This window comes from Coturnix japonica, chromosome 3 (genome assembly GCF_001577835.2).
Source record: "Coturnix japonica isolate 7356 chromosome 3, Coturnix japonica 2.1, whole genome shotgun sequence".
NCBI lineage: Eukaryota > Metazoa > Chordata > Aves > Galliformes > Phasianidae > Coturnix > Coturnix japonica.
In genome coordinates this window covers 54,732,162-54,752,093 of record NC_029518.1, presented here as the reverse complement: position 1 = coordinate 54,752,093, position 19,932 = coordinate 54,732,162, and the positions used below count along the sequence as shown (strand labels likewise).

The following is a 19,932-nucleotide window of genomic DNA, read 5'->3' as shown; positions in this document are numbered from 1 at the left end:
ATCCTTTTTTTTTTTTTTTTTTTCTTTTTCCTTCTTGTAGTGAGGTCAGAAAGATTAAGAAGGAACAGAAGGAAGCATTCTTCTTGATGCAGGTGTCCCTACTGAGCTTTCTTTGACTTTAGTATTTATTTAAATAGGTATTAAACTACAGCTGGACATCTGGACATAAACCCCAAATGACATTAATTTTCAGTATTGTTGTACCATGAAATCAGAGCCTTTAAAGAGCGATGATCAAATGTTGTCAGACTGCATTTCCCATAAAATCTTTTTCACTGTGGTTAGTCTGAAGAGGAAAATATATTTCCTGTAAGTAGAAATTGTAAACTGGAAGAATGGAGCAACAAGTGCGGCCTGTCCCTTTGCATCAGGTTCTATCTCATTTGTATGTGTGTACTCACAGGTGCATGTGTGGAAGAACTTTTAAACAGAACAAAAATAGCAAGTAGTTTTGCCAGTTTTCATCCCAGTTTAAAGGTAGGTGGAAAAGATGGGGAGGGTTACCCGAATGGAATGGTCTTATAATCTCTGTAAGAAAGACGCAGAGGAGACGCTGGGGTTAATAAGAAGTACTATCTGTTTTATGCACCATAGAAATGAACAACTCTCACAACTAGATGGATGTAAATGCTATCTTCCAACTAAAAGAAAGAGTGCATTCTCCTACAGATGAAAGGCAAACCGTAAACATGGCCAGTAGAAAAAATGCTAAGGGAAACAGCACTTCATCTGTCAGACTGGTCCAAGTTGAACAGCAATTATTTGTACTCATTTTGTTAATATTCAGTAGGCCTTTAATCTCACCAAGGTTGTCTGTGGGAAGTAAACACTACTTTAAGTCTGGAGATTTGCAGAATAATAATCACTTTAACTGTGTGTTTTGAGTATAGCAGCAACTCTTTGGATCATAGCTGTGGAAAGGCCTAAAAAGGGGGCATCCTCAGAGGTTACTTCTATCTTCTTAATAAGAGAGGTCCAGTGAGAAATTCAAGCACTGGGCTGTTGCTAATTTACATACTTATATTTTGCTGCACTCCCACAAGCATTTTCACCCAACATGCTGTAGGTCATGCTAACATTTTAGCATATCATTCTTTTCTGAGAACTTTTATGAGAAGTTAAATGGGTGAGTCTGCACAACATTTATCTGCCTCAGGCTTACAGAGGTTCCCAGTGTTGTCCCAGGTGTTTCCTACCCTTATGTAACCCCTCAGGCCCTAATCAAGAAACATAATCCATTCTGAGTTTTATGTCCAGGAGCAGTTTGCAGAGTTAAAGACAAAATCAAGGGGATGTCTCTATGCAGACATCAGTGTCAAACAAAAATGTTTTCTACTGTCTCTTCTCTGCCTTGTCACCTTCACTGTGAGGAAAATACTAGATGAGTATGATGTGGCATAGCTTTTATGGTACAGCAACAGTGTACTAGAACAGAGAGATTCTCTCTGCTGGGCAGTGACACAGCCCTCGTTGTTTCAGACACTTTGAACTGTAAAAAAGTGAGCAGAGAAGACAGCAGTGCCTTGGAAGCAGTAAAACCCAGTGGATAGGGGTTGATAGGGGGTTCGGTGAAGTACTGCAGTCTTCACACTATCCTTGCACTGGAGATGTGCCCAAGCAGTATGGGCAATAGGCAGTCTACATGATTTGGCCTTGAAACCAGAGATTGGCCCTTGGCCCTTTCCTTTTTAGCAGTGTAGACGTAGTCAAAGTATCTCTCCCTGCATCATTAATTACCTGAGTCCTGTGAATGTACTCTGTTTTATGAAGATAAAGTATTTCCAGTTCTTTAGGCAGCACAGTGCCTCTGCTTCATTAGTGTGTCCGTATTCCATAAGACCTTTGATTTATGCCAGTGTACAGTTTCCTGTCATTGCTATCTCTATAGTTCACTTCTTTTAATATGTTCCATGAAGGCTACATGCTGATACTCCCTACCTGTGGTGTGCAGCCTCAGTTTTCTCACAGTCTCTAGTGCCTACACCTGATCATTTCACAAAAGCGAGTGACTGGATTCATGGCTGGGTGGTGATCTGCAGACATGAGCTGTGTTTGCCTCAGGCAACCTCCTGCCAGCAGCACAGTGCTTATTTTGAAATTTTGTCTCTTTGCACATTTCTTATGACTTCACAACATTCTCCAGAATAGAAGAGTCAGAAAAAAAATAAAATAAAAATAAAAAAATAAAAGTGAAAGGAAAAGGAAGAAGAGAAAGAAGGAGTCAAGGTGACATGTGACGTGTTCTCTTTTCTTGCTTTTACCCTATTCCCAAATGCTCTTTACATTCTTAAAATTCTATGTATTTTGTTTCAAAGGTATATATTTTTTTTTCTGGAGATGCAATTCCTGATATAATGTTTGAAGCGTTTGAGATGTGCCTTCTTTCTTCATATTTTTGTGTTAAATACTAAACTAAGATCTGGAGTAAGCTGGTTACTTCTCTTCCAGGATTCACTGGATTTAAGTTAGCGCTTATATAAATAGCAATGCAAATTACATATGTAGTGAATTAGGTGAGGTAATAATGGTGTAATAGGTACCATACTAATCATTATTGCATGTGCAAATTGAAGGTAATTTACTCATGAAGGAAACAGTGAAAGAAATCATAATACTGTTGAATGTAATTGTACTCCACTGTACCAGGGTGAGCTAGATACTAATAGCAAATTCTATACTGTTGCTGGAAGATTCTCTGTGACTCTTCCACTAAAGCAAAGTGCTTACTTTCTCCATTTGTAGAATTGATTTCTTTCACAAGCACTACTATTTAATAAAAATGTTGCATATCAACCATCTTAGAGTTACAAATCACGAAGCCATAACAAAATGCATAATTACCTAGTCTGACCTCCTACAGGCCATAGAGGTTCTCTGAACTAATTGCTGTTCGAAATAAAATTAAAAATGCATTTCATCTTGATTTTAAATGACATACAATGGAAAATTCACCAAAATCCTTATTTAAATTTAGTCTCTTCCATGCCTAAATTTTAGCTTCTAGTCCAGAGGTTTACAGTATATATGTCCAATAAAATGCAGTGTCCTGTCATTTGCAAGTTTACTTCCTCTTTTTGTAGTTTGTGGTGAAGTTTAATCTCCTTTGCTTAGGTAAAGTGCTTAATCTCATCCCGATTTGTGAGCTGCTTATATTCTCCAGACTTCCAGTCATTTTCATAAACTTTCTCTTAGCCTTCTTACTTTGCTCTAGATAAAGATTCACCTCAAATCACCAAACATCAGCTATCTGAAACTTTGTAGCTAGTCTAAACTAAGCAGAAAGGAACTTATTCCTTAGCTAAGAGAAAACACAGTGAATTCTAGAGTGATTCAGCCCTGATTTAGATAATTTAGATGTCTAAAGTAGGTGGGAAGATTTTTTTCACTTGAGATACTTGGAGAAACTTGGTGAACATTAGTTTTCATATTCATGGAGAAAAAGGAAGAAAATTATAATTGTCATTAATTATTTTCATGATTCTGGAGATGAAAATTTCCAGAAGCTGCTGAGCAAATAAAACTTGAGGGCAAAACCGAGGTCTGACTTTTCTGTCATAACCGATCTTCTGTGTCACAAAGAAGGGAGAAGCTATAAAGAATATTATCTCTTATAATAAACATCCATACATTGGTATTGCATGAATCCCTCTCAAAGCACAGAGATTCCCTTTGTATTATCTTGCTGGTTTTGCAAGTATATAGTTAATGATAAACAAGATGTAACTGGAAAACATTTCAAAGTAGGTATGCACATCAAAATCAGTACATTCAAACAATATGTTATGTTAATGTTTACAGAAAATGCTGATGGTGATTCAACATTACATTACAATTATGATTAGGTTACATCTTTCCATATGTGATATAGTGGTTATCCGCAGTAAAAAATGAGTTGTTGGAAATGGCACAGAAAGTCAATAGATAATAGACACTCCTTGACCTGATTTTTTGCTTCTTGATAGCAGGAAACAGAACAGATGGTCTTCAGAATATGATGGATAAATTTGAGAAAAAAAACGGTGAGAAGCAAGATCAGTGTGAAGAAGTTATAGACAGGGAAACTGTGCATTTGAAAGTTGCAGATATGGATCCTAAACTGTTATCAAGGAAGAACCTCAATACTGAAACACTGTGCCTGAGTGAGTTAGCAGCAAGGACAATGAAGTTGTCTTCATTGTTACTGGACTCAGTCAGACCTCAAGATCAAGTAAATCAATATAAGAATAAAGACAAAAAAAATACCATCACAGGGACCATTGTTATTGGTACAGAAATATAATAACCTAAAAGTAAAGCTAAGAGGAACTTGTAAAAAGTACATGGGATTGTTAGGATGACTCTGTCAAATTCAAATCAGAAGATGAATGGGATCCTCTATTTTGCGGTTGAATAAAATGGCTTGATCAAATGATCAAGATGAGGAATGCAAGGATCCCAAAGAAAGCTTTTTGCTAATTGCCATCCTTCACGTAAAATAGGTATCTTCATAGGTCATCCAATTAACATGTCTGAATACGATTGAAATTTCACATTTCTTTGCTGCCCAGTCTTAAGCTCTTCCTTCATGGATAAATTAGAATCATAGAATCATAGAATTATCCAGGTTGGAAAAGACCTTGAAGATCATCAAGGCCAACCACAGCCTAACCATAGTACCCTAACTTACCCTAACTCTAAAAACCCTCTGCTAAATCATATCCCTGAGCACCACATCCAAACGGCTCTTAAACACATTCAGGGATGGCTCCACCTCCCTGGGGAGCCTATTCCAGTACTTAACTGTAAAGAAGCATTTCGTAATATCCAATCTAAACTTGCCCTGGCACAACTTGAGGCCATTTCCCCTCGTCCTGTCACTTGTCACCAGTGAGAAGAGACTTGCCCCAATCTCACTGTAAGTACTTTTCAGGTACTGGAAGAGGGCGATAAGGTCTCCCCTCAGCCTCCTTTTCTGCAGATGAAACAGCCCCAGCTTCCTTAGCCTCTCCTCGTAGGATTGATTCTCCAAGCCCTTCATGAGCCTCATTGCCCTTCTCTGGACCTGCTCCAGTACCTCCATGTCTTTCCTTTGCTCACTGCAGGCTGAAGATTATTGTGAAATTCAGGGACAAGTACCTGCTCATCCGGCACATATTAAACCCCTTGCATGGAATTATGGATTTGGTAGCAGTTTTGCAAACTTTTCACAAGAAATTCATGAGCATTCAGTCTTTCTGGGCACAGAAGCAGCCACCTGCATTTACAAATTTGCTGCAGGGGAACAGCAAGCCCCTGAAAATGTGAACAGAAGCCTGTGCTTCTTCATGCAAAGCATCAGCCACTTAAGAGAATGAACCAAGACCTCAAGATGACAGGAGCTTAGTCAAACTGGTCATTTAGACACAACCTGTAGCACCTCTGAAAATATTAGGATTTTTCTCCAGCAAATTCTGTGTGTGGAGTCTGTTTATATATTCATCTTTAATTTTAACCTGTTTATTCAGTATTAATAATGTATCTGATCTGCTTCAGATTTTTTGCAAATACAGACATTCTCATTGGACCAAGATCAGTTCTGGTTTGTAGACATTCAAGCAAAGAATCTACTTTATTTGGGTAGTGCATCCATATGTCAAACTTTGCAAAAGGTATATTTTATCTATAATAAGGCCTGCTGTCACTCCAGTCCCTGTTTGCTAAATGTTTCGATACTCTAAATGCTCGTCATTTGTCTTGCCATAATATGCTTTTTTCAGATTCAATTTGCTTTTCCTCTAACTGCAAATTTATTCTGCAGTGTCTCTGCCCATCCACTGGACTTGCATATCAAATATATTACACCTGCTGCACACTTGCATTATTTTCAGATTTATGATTTATTATCCACTAATACCATGTCTAGAATTTGTCTGTAACAAGAGCCTTACAAAGATAAGGTATTTCATTTTGAATCTTAGATCAAACAATGTACTAATGCATATCTTCAGTTACAACAACCTTACCTATGATATGCGTGACATTTAACAGAGTAATAAAGCATAATAGGAATGGAGCTATTAAGAAGCAATTGTTTACCTCTGTAGTGAAGAGTTCGATGGTCTATTCACCTACCTGATTAGTGGGAATTATCAAGAACTTTATGATTTAACTGAAAGTTTCTTGAGTTTGTTTTTTATAAAATACAGCTATCACTTTGCATTCTCTTCTATCAAGTAGGCTAAAATCAGTGCCTAGTTTAAAATGAAATATGTATCTAATGTTTATAAAAGTTGAAGTTTGTTGAAAGATCCAAAATCTCACTCTCAAGGATAATTCACATACTATGTCTAATGGTATTATTATTTTATTATATTAATGGTTTAATAAGCTTCAAAATCCTTTGTCAGTTTTAAAATGGGCTTCTAAGTCAGATTTACTTCAGAAAAATATTTGTGTGCTCCATGTGATTTATTTTCACTTGTGAAGATATAAACATAGAAGAAATTTTTAAATTTGCTTTATAAATCAAATAGTAGGGTTTGGTAAAAAAGCGTCACTAGGTTACTGTAAATGCGGACTATAGGACTAATAACTTTTCACAGTGATTCATATCAGCAGGAAATGTATGTACATGTTTGTTTCAGTTGTCATCTTTATCACTGTGGAAGACAGAAAGTAGCTGGAAAGCGGTGTTCTGCAGCTCAAAGCAAGGCTTTTCCATACATATCAACAGCTTTTTGTCAGATCCTGCCTTCACTGCTCTTAACAGAGAGATGTCTCCAAGTTTATCTTGTACTTCCAAGGAATTTGAGAATGATACTTTATTGGATTTAGTACATTCCAGATTACTAAAATAATTTTTTTTTTGTTTGTTTGATTGGTTGGTTGATTTTTTTAATTTTTTTTTTTTTTTTTTTGAGGGGGTGGGGGGGAAAGGGGTTTTTTGTTATTTTCTATCTTCACAAGTTACATAGAAAAACAGACCCCACAGTGGCAAAAGAAATGATGATACCAGGAGTGCAGCTTGTTGGTAAATATAGTGGAAATGTGAAGTCACACCTTGAAGCAGTGATTTAGCACCTGCTGAGAAGGCGGAGCTAACCTAGGGGAACCAGGTGCATGCAATATTACCTGAGTGACAAGAAGAGGTTGAAACAGGATCCATGCCTTCCCAGATCTTATTTAAGGATTGGCATTGGAGACAAGGGTGTTTTCTTTGAGTTTCCTACTTACTCGATGTCTTCTAAGGGTAAGTGGATTTTTTTTTTTTTCCTTTTGTTTCTTGTGATTATGGGTGCTGTATTTGAGCATATCCTTGTGGCCTAGGACTTTTTTCTCTACTATTATTGCTGCATTTTCCATTATGCCACCTAGTTTTGTGTATACTTTAATGTAGGATGGTTTCAGAAATAATTATAATTCAATACTGATGTAATCCTTAGCTATCAACCTGACAATCATGTAATCTTTTCAAGTAATTAAATTAATCTTCTGGCATGACTTTTGATGAAGCAGAATGTCTTCTTGCTTGACTAAACTATCTAGGGACAAGTCCAAAGAGGAGTGTTCCTTGCATATGGGTAGACAATGGAAGGTGTCCAATGATACAGAACATGCACTAAACGTCTCTTAGATGGGCGTATGTCCTAATCCACTATTCTCTTATTTGCATATGCTTTACCATTAAGGCACCAATGAAGAATGAAGGGCAGTTCAGTATGTTTGTGTGCACCTGAGCACCTAATCTCTTTCTCTTTGTCTGCTGGCAATGTTTCTTGTTCCTCTGAGAACACTCCTAATGCCTTTAGGTACTGTTTAATTTCTCTCTAATCAGTTATCCAGTACACTATCTTGCAATTAATATTTTTCATTTTGGGGAGCACTTTTCTTATATTTCCTAGTAGTTATGTCTTTGCTGATAACTAGCATCATGTAACTGGATACTTGAAAATGATCTGAATCATAAACATTTTATATGAAAACTCTGAAACTGAAGATTGAGCTGTGTTGGTAGTATTTATAAATGGTGTAATTCAGTTATTATACATATAATAGCTTTTAAAAAACATTAACTTTGTCAGTTTTCTATGGATATATAAGAAACTAAAGGAGATTTCTCAGGAGTTATGATGCAGTTTGGTTTTATACAATTCTTTGTGTTTTTACACAGCTTGGCTGTCTTCAAAGATGGCTGTGTGAGCTGGACCTCATTGAACAGGGTCATATTGTGTTCTCTTATGTTTTGCCAACTAAAGTATCCTCCTGTTTATTCTGCCAAGGCAATAAAACCAGGTGAAACAAGGCCATGATTTTCACTTTTGGCACTGGACTGTAGGTGAAGGAGCACCAAACATCTAAGAACCATTTCTTCTCTGACACTTCAAAGGTTATAATTCTGTCTTTCATTTTTCAACGATGTAGTGAATCTGTTCAAGTTAGTAACACCAAATCTCTATGTACTAAGGTTCTATTATATGAGAACTAAAGATATCATACAATGTATGACAATATGGGCAGCTGGAGTACTTAAATATTTCAATATAAAAAAGTATTAAATATAAGAAACTTAGACATCACTGTTATTCTTCACAAAGCACTCTAATAATAAATGTAAAATAAAATACATTCCTGTAGCATTTTTAATGTTTTCTGTCAAAAAACTCAAAGCAGAAGTTATAAAGATGAATGATACCTTACAGTGCCGTTGAGATATTGGCTTTATCACATTGATTTTACAAATTTTGTAAATGGAACTCAGAAAGGAAAAAGGAACCACTGCTCTATTTGGGGTTTTGTGCTAGGGAGTGCTATTACTCTGTGTCACAAAGTTGGGAAGTTCTAGGACCAAGGAGAAAGAAAGAACATTTTCATTGACAAAGAAGGAGCACAGATGTTGTGCCAGCATGTTGGCTACTGCATGTGCTGCTGCTAGAGCTGAAGGAAAAGTACTATGGCCTTTTTCTCTTTCTGCAGACCACTGCCAGTGTGCAGGCTGGGTGGAGACTGTCCTTCTCTGCTGGTGCAGAAAACACCCTCACCTTTCCTTAAGCACTTTTGCAGGGGCTGAGACATCCCAATCTGCTGCTGGGTAGGTTGCCAAAGGTCACCCTGGTCCCAAGTTACCTGTGTTTGGAGTAGGTGATAGAGCTGTGGCCTTTACACTTATAGGTTAAAAAACCCACAGCACTCCTTTCTTTTTTTTTTATATGAGAGACTAATATGTCAAATTATTGCTGTCACTTGTGCTCTTCCTACCAGGGCAGCTTCTTTATCAGCATGTTAAATAGACTCTTACTGAGACTTAGGGAAGAGATGTGTGCTGGCTACTGTGAACCACATGGAGCAACAGAGCTTCAAGCTGAAGATCAGTGCTTTAGAGGATAATGAGGAAAGTGACTGGTTCAGATAAAACATTTAGTTTTAAACAGGTAGCTGATGTCTGTCGATGGCAGAGGTCTAATTTAGACTTCCTTGATCACTGTAGCTGGCACACTCCCAGGTACTGCATTATATTAACAAGGTTCATAAACTGTCAGATATAACTCATCCACTTAACTCTCTGCAATGAGGCACAGACTCTAAGGACACGGCCTTTCCGAGAATGTTCTCTCTTTATAATTCATCATTCCCCCAAAATGCTTAATGTGATATGATGTTACTGGAATCTTCAGCTAAAAGGATCACCTTTTTTTGGTCATGCATACTACAAAATTTATTCATGAATCATCTTCTCCCCCAGGCTGTGACTGGGACCTTTACTATAACTGTTTCATTTGTGCCAAAGAGGTTGCCATTTTTCATGCTGAATAAACAAGGAAGTGATTCCCTGCCCTTCACCAGGAGGACTGTCAAGGAAAAGGTTCCTTTGGCAATGGCATTCAAATTGTCCTTCCGTTTGGAGGCTCTTAGAGGGTCAACTTTTTTCATACCAGTCTAGACTGCATGCTGTTATACTGCATCATACTCCTTTAAACTCTCCAGTGGTTCTCCTTTTGCAGGGAAGGTTTCAGAAAGCACTTTAGCTTTTTGCTTTTTGAAGCCTGCTTAGCTGATTTTGCTGAATGGAAAAGGTAGAACTGAAATATCTTTTATTACAGATTACAAAGGTGGAAAAAGCCTGCAGTAGGCTAATGCTGTGAGGGAAAAATAGTACTGAAACTTGAGCTGAGTTCAGTTACTTTAAACATTAGATGCCACAGGAAGAGGTATTATTGACCTTGAAACCCCCCCGACACTTGATGCTGTTATATTGTGCATCTAAAGCAAAATGTTTGCACTAAGCAGTGCATTTGCTGAATGTATAGATCCTAGGTGGATGCAGTGATGTGGAGTCCCACTATGTAGGCTGCTTTATTCTTTCACTGAGATACTTCTAATTCCTTATGCCAGAGCATAAGGCTTGAGGGAGCTATTTGGGTAAGATATGTTTGTACTACTTTGCCTGTCTGATCTCTGTAAAGCAGAAGTCTCCCTCTGATTTAACCACCTTCCTGGCTGCTGTGCTGCTGATGGTGCTGCCAAAGAGATCTGTCTATTCCTCTACTGCTGGTCCACGTTTCCCACTTGGTTTTTGAATGATTATTGTGTTTTAACAGTCAATCACTGTTCAGGTTTTATCACTTAAATCACTTAAATTTTCATCTAGATCACACTATCTAGAGCATTTGCAATGAATGACAATATATGCAGTATTTGCCTTTCTTTTTGTAAGTTAAAATAGTTAACTTGACTGCTGAGGCTGCTGAAGAGCTGCTTCAGCTGAGCAGAGCACTTTGCATACCATACATCACTCTGCCTTCTCAGCAGTGCCATCACTGGCCAACACAGAAGCTCTTTGACCAGAGCATCATTAGGCTGTTACGCAGTGGCCAGCACCATGAAGCCAAAGTAGAGCTGAAGTTGGCATGAAGCTTCCTGAGCCTGCAGCCACTTTCAGAGTCTTCAAATAAACAATAGATCATCACAGGGAAAATGAATAGTGTCAGAGAGTCAGTCTTTCTTTCCAGTAAAAGCTCTCTAATAAAATGTTCTGGCTTTTGCTATCTATGAGACAGCACTGTTCTAACATGGTGATGAACCAGAGTAAATTATCTGTGTGTCCCTGGTGAACTTCTATGCTGTTTTCATGGTGGGCCACAGTCTTGAGAAACTGACAGACACAACGTGTTTGCAACATATTACTGCCCTTCTTATTGTTTCCTCACTCGTAGCACTTCTGTTTCCTAGATCCAAGGTCACATCATTGAGGCTTGCTTGCTGTATGCATGTCTCAACAAGAAGGGACAAGTTTTCACTGAGCAGAAGCACTAATTTATCATAAATTTAGTTATGTTGAACCACCAAAATATTTCCCCCATTCAATCTATACAGTCATCAGAAATGCATACATATATATGTATATATGCATGAAATATATACATATATATTTCTGACTGCCCCTCAAAAGAATGAGTAGCATTGATAACCAACAGTTTCATAATTCTGTTCAATTTAAAATACTTGGCATTCATTTGGTGTGCTGTGAGCAGCCTGTGGCTTTGTTAGATCTTCAGCATAAGGAACTGTTTTTTCTTATCCTTAATCCTATGAATGTCTGTAGAAGGTGACACACAGACGTAATGATAGGAAAAGCTACTGCTGCAAAAGGCAGTCGGATACCAAAGACAGGTGATTAAACCACTGCCATGAATTCCCAGAAGACAAGGGAGGGAAAAAGGTCTGAAGTTTTTTCCAGTAAGTTTTCTTGCTATGAAACCTTCAGTGCAAAGCCCACATACAAACTCTTGCTTTAATAATCTATTTCAATTAATAACAGAATAGTCAGCGTGAAATGTATTTTAAAGCCTTTTGCTTTGTATCTTTGTTTTGTCTTCATTCTTTGTTTTGTTATTTTGCTGTTGCTGTACATGTAGAGGCAGCTGGCTTTGTTTTGAAAAATAACTGGGATGATTTTTTCCAAATCTACACGGCTCTAATGGCCAAATCACTTTGATGCGAGCAACAGTCACTGCAGTGTTGACCCCTGTACAATCAGAGCTCTGTTCTAACAGTGACAAGTTGGCTTGTAGAGCTGTACAGAGAGAGGAAGCAGCAATGAACTTTTCAGTTTTCAGACTTCCCATAACCTGTTTGGATAGAATAAACAAATATTTGTAACCAAATATATTTTTAACCCTACTCAAGGTAGAAAAGGGATGGTGGAGACAACTCCACAAAAAACAGGAAAGAAATTGCTTGTTAGGTTCTACTTAAGCAATATTAGTGCCTTCAACTTGCACTGAGCAATGTGCACTGAAGGTGTGTCCAGTATCTACTGAATGAGGCTAGTGGAGGATTTTCTCCTCGTTTCCTAGCCTTACCGCTGCTTGAAGTGGTAATCTGGAGATTAGCACAGGTTGGATTGCCGTGGCTCCCTCTCGCCCCTCAAGACATGCCTGCTTCAGCTTCCTGAGGGAGTCCAGCGAAGTCCGGCGCAAGGATGTAAATTTCATTGCTGAGCCTGAATCTGAGGAGTGCCCTGCAGCTCTTTTAACACAGAGGTCAGCAATAAAGGATCCCTGCTTCTATTTCAAACAAGCTGGAAGCCCCTACATTTTTGGTTGTGTTTGATGTCTGAAACAGGAAGAAGCACATCATTCTCTTTAACAGCAAGATGAAATCGTGGAAAAATGCCAAATATCGAGTGGTTATCAAAAGCATAAATCAGACTGAAATACCTAGGAGTAGGAGAGATCTACAGGAAGTTTTAGGTCAGATTTTCTGTGAAGTCTTGCTAAACTTTCAGAAAATGTAGGTCAAGCTGAGTATCTGTAATATAGCTTCAAAACAGGTAAGTATGTCCTGCCTTCCGCTGTTGTTAAAGGCTTGCACAGCTCTTATCTGACAAGCCACAGCACTGTGATTTTCAGTGCCCCTGTGGTCTCTTCCATTCATCAGGTGAAAAAACATGCCAGGGAATACGCTGAGGGAACAGTTGCCTTGAACAAGACAGAACAGCTCTCAAGCACCCAGCAGCATTTCAAACAAAAGCATTCTAGCAGGTCTTCACAATGATCTTAAAATGCTTATTCAAAAGGAAATCTCCAGAAAATTGAGAAGTCCACTGAGAAATCAAGGAAGGCTTTATGCTACGTACCTTCTAGACAGCTGATATAACAAAGATTATGATGCATTGGTTGAAACAAATACATTTTTATCATACTTCTGTTTTTCCAATGTGTCCAAATGTATCTGTATTTATGATTCATATTTTATTGTACCTGCCTGGGGGGGAGGGGATCAAAAATCTCTTGGGCAGCTTTCAGACTAAGAAAGGTAAAAAATAATTTGACCATTACAAAGGATACAAAGTTATAGGTTTTGGTTTTTTTTATTTTATTACTTGCTGATCTGCAATGGTGGCAATTTGGCATTGCCATTTTAATTTTTTAAAATAATTTTACTGCACCTAAGAAAGGTGCTTGTCTTTACCAATGATTGATTATTTCCAGGTAGAACATAGACCATTAATTCTGTGCAATGATGACAATGAGGCAATATAGTCTACACTCCCTTTCAGGAATCTGATCTGGTACCAGTAGTTATCCCTTGGCCCTCTTATGATGGATGCTAATCTTGGAGGAATGACAGAGTTCTGGAAATGGTAAACATAAGTGTAAATAAACTGTACTTCTGCCCAGCAGTTCCCATATAACATAGCTTGAATTTTATATAAAATTCTAAAAATGTTTGCTCGCCAGTACTGCAAGCAATGAAAATATGCTTAAAAGAGTTTTTTCTGGGGTCAACATCACAACCCCATGGCAGTGACTTAATTCAACAGATACTAAGAAAGCCTTCCACATCACCCTTCCTGCCAGATGAGTATGGTTTTTCTGGGAATCAATATGCTGGAAGTTTTTTATGTAGTAATTCTTCAGTTCTTCAGTTACTTCATAATGTTTGTGTGTGTTTATGTGTGTATATATATTTATGTACCTATCTAAGTTCATGTCAGGCACTGTTTTGTCAGACTGCCCCTCTGCTGCCATCTGTCACATGGAAGCAAAGTGTAACAGAATATTGGTTGGAAAACAGCCTCTATTGTCATACCACCATCTGCCTCTGATGTTGTGGGCCAACATAATAAAACAGGAGGCATTCCTTTCAGAGCAGCTCACAAAATACAGCTTCCTTAAAGGTTCCATGTGTACAGTCTCCTGTAGGATTAAGAAATATTATTAAATTGCACATAGATGTATCACCACAGCAATATAAAGTTTCCAGGACCAAAATTAAACTTTATGTAATACTGTTATTGCTTTAAAGAGGTGTTGTTATTGTTTTTTCCCACTAAGATCTTGAAGCCAAAGTGTTTGCATTATTCAGAAGAAAAGAAAACAAAAATCTTAGTAATAAAAAATAAATGCATGTGCCTCAGCATCAGCTGTTTCAGAAAATACTGTAATAGCTTTGCATAGGAAAAGGTAATGAATTGGTGTTTCTTAAGTTTGAACTCTCATTCAGTGAAGTCAACTGTTCCATATCTGGCTGTTTCTATAACTGTTACAAGTCATTGTCTTCATCTTGAGACTTCTAATCACCTTGTCTTAGTCAGGTCTTAACTACTTTTAATTGTTGTTTCTATCTTGCTGTCATTCTTTTGTTTCGGGCATCCAGTTTAATAAAGATAGCTCCTAATAATCATCTATCTAGATATCGCTTTAAAATTGGTAAAGGCATTGACCAAGAGAGAAGATCATACGTAATATGTAATAGCTTTTTCCCAAATCTGATACTGTTTGCAGAGCAAGAAAAAATTCATCTCTGTAAAAGAGCTGAGAGAAAATAAGACAGGATTTTGATCAATGCTGATTCTAATTAAGTTTGATCACAGCACTTGATGTTTTGGGCAAGCCTGGAAAGTACGCTCACAGAAAACTCAGGTTTTGCTAAGTGTAACAGGAAGCTGCTAGCTCAGGTAGGGAATGTTTAGTCTGCTTTTTCCATTTGCTTCATCTAGCCATAATAATGGAATAAGATGCACTAACTCAATTTGGTAATTAATCTCACTGCTATATCTTATTAAAGTTGTTATATTACAGACAATTTTCAGCTGTTGCTTTTCTTGATAGTTCCTTGGCAGAAGGAATGATGGGTTTCTCAAGGTGTTTATAGAGAGAAAAATAATGATTTTTTAAAAGTTTTGAGATCAGTGTGTAGTTGACTCCATCTACAGAGATGGTTATCAGGTTCCATCCAAACAGCACCCGGGGAGCTTGTGCTGGGATGGGTTGTGCGTGACTTTCAGATAAAGCAGTGTATATTCATGGATATATCAGGGAAAATAATAAAGAGCGATTTTTTTTTTTTTATAAAGTTTCAGGAAATTAGATTCATAAAAACATTAATTCTCTAATCACTATAGGTATAAATGAGCAGGAGTGTTAATAGTTCCTTCTCCTCTGGAGGCCCATGCTACAGTATTAAAATGTAAATGAGACAGATGTAGACACCTAATCTGGATGGGTCTGGGATTCTTCTGTTCATTACATCTATTTATTTTTATTGCTACATGATGTGTAAAAGAAAGCCTGCTTAATATATAAATATATGTTCTGGGATATTTTTTTTTTATATGAAAAGGATGCAAGAAAACTAGTTTCTAAGATAGTCTTCCTAGTTTTAAAATGATCAGGCTTCTTCTCTTCTTTATCTCTAAGGACTCATTCCCGGCCTTCTCATAAAAGACAAAAATCCTCCTGAGATACTGAATCAGGAAGGCTGTGTTCTGCATAATTCTTATAGTGCATTCAGCACTGCTCTGTTTGAGGACTTTCCACGAATGTATTAAGCGCTGTGACAAGCCTCTTTTTTGTCTTTTTTTCTCATCTTCTCTTGGGGGAGAAGTGTATTCAGTGATTTGTTTGCAATTTACTTTACATATCTAGTGCTGTACGTAAGTGAATTGTGGTGTGTTTTTACTAGGTCAGTAACAAGGTCAAAGGAAAGCATCTCGCACCATAACAAAGGTGGCAAGTTTAGAGAGAGCCCTTTGTCCCTATGAGAATGCATTAGCAATTTTATCTGACTTTTCCCCATGAGAGCTCTGTTGTGTTCTCCAGTAAGTTCTACTCATCAGAAGCCTGAGTCCACTGGGGAACAGCACATTCCTGTTCCCCACCCCAAAGGTCTCTGTAGTCACCTCAGGCTCAGTCCATCAAGCACAGTCATACTAAAATCCTCCACTTTCAAATCTGAATTGTCAAATTGTCACTTCCCATAAGGGCAGCCTGTTGCTAATGCAATTAGGTGATTAATGTTGAATGTCTACCACTGAATCAGAACTGATAAATACATTGGTCTAAAAAAGAAAAAAAAAAAAAAAAAAAAAAAAAAATGAAAAATGAGAAGAAAACACACCAAAAAAATGCAGTGTTCAAATTATTTTTTTTCAATTATTATTTGTACCAAACAAAGGTTTGGATAGATATAGGAGAAGGGGAGCTTTATTTTAAAACTTTGATTATCTCAAGGGAAACAAACTTCCATTTGTATTTAGAACAGAACAATTTCTAGCTTTAAGGCAGTCTTTTAATCAGCAAGCTCATCTGATAAAATGCTGTAGGATTTACTTACATATCAAAGGAGCTCCCTAGACATTTAAGAGATGCAACTGAATACAATTAAAAGATCAGTTTTAAATGTAGTTTGTGATACAGTTTGTTTGCTGTGCTTTGTGAAAGAAGTTTACTTAATAACATGAGCTTGTAGTGTTTTAGAAGATAGTAAAGTATTGAAAGAAAAACTAGCATTGCAGTTGCAGAGATGCAGCTGTTCAGCTTTTTTGGATGTGATGGTCTGTAAAAAGTGAGAAACTATTAAGCCAAGGATTGCACCCAAGAATAGAATCATTTATGAATAACCTTTTTGGACCTAATTCTTTGCTGGATTAAACCTCATGTAATGTCATTGAAGTCAGTGGGGCATAAATCAGTGGATTAAATTAGCCCTGTCATGAAACCAAGAAACCAAAGGAAAGAACAGTCCAATAAAGCAGAGATGAAACGCTGATATTAGCAGAATGCCACTGTTCTTGGTACGCTGCATTCTTAGTGCCTGGTAGTGAATATTTCATTCTACCCAGGTGTAAAATCTTCCCAGCAGCACTATAAGGTAGATTTATAATAAATGACAAAATTAATGATTTAGTTCTGTTATAATGCCACTTTAGGGCTCCCAACAGGAGCCTAAGCAGTTAGTAGACAACATCTGTACCCCTGCAATGTGGTCTCCAAATCAAGTCTCAATCTCTTTAGAAAAATCTTGGGACTGGCTTTTTTATTATTTTATTTCTGCTTTTCTTTAGCTGTATCTCACACATACAGATGCTAGAAACTAGCATTCATATTCATTCACTGCTTACAGTGAGAGTGGGGCAAGTCTCTTCTCCCTGGTGACAAATGACAGGATGAGGGGAAATGGCCTCAAGTTGTGCCAGGACAAGTTTAGGTTGGATGTTAGGAAACACTTCTTTACAGATTGGGTAGTCAAATACTGGAATAGGCTTCCCAGGGAGGAATTGTCATCCCTGGATGTGTTTAAGAGCCGTTTGGATGTGGTGCTCAGAGATATGATTTAGCCGAGGGTTGTTAGAGTTAAGGTACTATGGTTAGGCTGCTGTTGGACTTGATGATCTTCAAGTTCTTTTCCAACCTGGGTGATTTTATGATTCTATGATATGTATGGAGAGCCTTCTACAACAAAAGCTGAAAGAAATAAAAAGATCTGCGTAAGAGCTGGAGTAAATTAAGCATAGTCTCAGCCTCTACTATGAAACCACTAGGAAACATTTTTTTATTTTTTTTCCCATGTGTATTTTATGTTAATGGCTTTAAGAACCCAGAATATTCCGGGGATTGTAGAAGTGCCTTGGATTCGTTTTAAAAAATCCATTTACTCTAATCAGCATACATAACAACACGTGACCTTCTCTCAGACTTTAGACTCTTTTGACTGTCCTACCCAGAGATTACCTTGTCTGAAATTAAGATCGTTATCTCCCTGTGCCACAGACAATGATTTTTACACCATACGCACTGAGAGCCCAGTCTCTGCTTTTAGATGTTATTATGATCTACATAAAGAGCTGATTCCAGAAGTCTACAGTGGAGTCTGTAGCTATACAAGTGAACTATACGGAACAACACATTACAATAGCACAGCTCACTTTTCTCTGCAAGGAGTTGAAACAACCTGAATTAATTTGAATTCCTACCATGCAAACTTCAGTGATGAGCTGAAGGATGAAAAACAGTTTGTTTGTAAATCAGTTGGGAAAGCTTTCCAGACCTACGTGTAAAGGAAACCATGCTGTTATGTTGCATCTGGTGTAGTTGTAACGTCTCAACCATCAAACAGAACTTGCTGGAAGGATTAGCAGAGGACTCACATTGTACTTGTCCCACAGCATGTGTGATGCTTGTCTTTTTTTCTTTTTTTTTTTACCTATGTTTATGTTTTTTCAGGTGATGGTTTCAGACAAGCAATCTGCCATGGTACTCAAGCACATCTCCAGCTTTTCAGTTTCTTTAAATTCTGTTATTTCTGTTTAGAATTCACCTCTGGGCATGTTCTGAGGAGAGGAATGAAGGGAATAAGATATGAATTTGCCAGCAGCAACATGAGATACTGATGCAAACCCATCCAGACCTACCCAAATTGGCAGATATGTCTTTGGGCACGGAGTGACTAGAGATATGGGAACACATCCCAGAGTCAGATCCACAGCCCTAATTCTAAGTGATAAAACATCATTATAACATTGGTTTATAAGTGCACCGACTTTGCTCTAAGTTTAGGTGGCAAGGTTCTGCTAAAAAAGCAGAGTTCTGCAAGAGGGTTAGGTTTTGTTGACAAATAAATCTGACTTTGGCATAAATATTTATATTTGTAGCTGTTCAACTCCCATCCATCCGATCATCCATTTAGTTTTCTGGTTTTCAATAATAAAAATATTTCTGCGATGGGAAGATTTTGATCAATTTTTGGAAGCTTTAATGAGGAATGTGTTGCATTTTTTTTAAATGCCAACTCATTACTCATTAATATTTCCAAAAAGTCACATAAAATAAGTAAATTAACTCACTCCTAGGTTTAAGTAACCGTTATAAAGATTATCATTACATCATGAAACATGGTCTAGTGAATTTTGTTATTTCTGTTGTTTCTGTTACTGCTTTTCTAAAACAAACTCATGTTTTTCTGTGGTATTTGCTTTACATCTAACACTATCACATTTTGTTTCAGCTGGCAGGTTTCATCTATGCCTGTTATGTTGTGAAATGTATTACTGAAGAAGAGGACAGCTGTAAGTAGTAAAGCTTTATTACATACAAAATGAATTCTGTTTTTTAAATCACCCCTTTGCTATGTTGGCTCTTGCTGACTTCCACCTAATTCCCTATTATTCTGTAGCCAGAACATGCTTTCTGTCCATCTATCTTGATGTAAAATTTCCAAATGCCTGGAAGACAAAGGACTCATGAAACGCAGCTTAAAATAACACACACTTGTTTCTCCTGAATAGATTGTTGCAATTTTTCTTTTTCTCACAGCTTATCTTAAGATACATGCACACACAAAAAAATCCCAGTTGACGAACCCAACCTTTTCTTCCTTTTTCTTTTTTTTCTTTCTTTTTTTTTTTTTCTTATTCCAGACTGTTAACTATCTTCACAGTAATTGGCTTCTACTGAGGGTATAGCTCTTCTGTGTTGACCTCTGTGTTGGCTTGTAGAAACACTTCTGGCAAGAAATAGCTTTAGATCATTGCAGGACCTTCATTTATGAGAGGTGAAACTGTGGAGTTTCTCTTTCTTTGTGCTACTCAGAGGGTACAATTACAAGGAGAAAATTGTTTTAATGTAGATGTGTGTTTGTGTTTCTTCTGTTTATTTATATCAGTGTAAGTCTGTTGATCAGAATTTGCTCGTA

The 19,932-nt window shown here is 37.4% G+C and overlaps 1 protein-coding gene across 4 annotated transcripts in view; it reads left to right on the top strand.

The window, feature by feature from the left end:
* The window catches only part of NKAIN2 (sodium/potassium transporting ATPase interacting 2), a 485,175-nt gene that overhangs the window by 442,629 nt on the left and 22,614 nt on the right, over positions 1 to 19,932 (top strand). For all 4 annotated transcript variants that reach the window (XM_015858732.2, XM_015858731.2, XM_015858734.2 and 1 more), the window contains exon 5: positions 19,246 to 19,306. In XM_015858732.2, the coding sequence (XP_015714218.1) occupies positions 19,246 to 19,306 (61 nt within the window). The remainder of the gene's footprint in view (positions 1 to 19,245; positions 19,307 to 19,932) is intronic.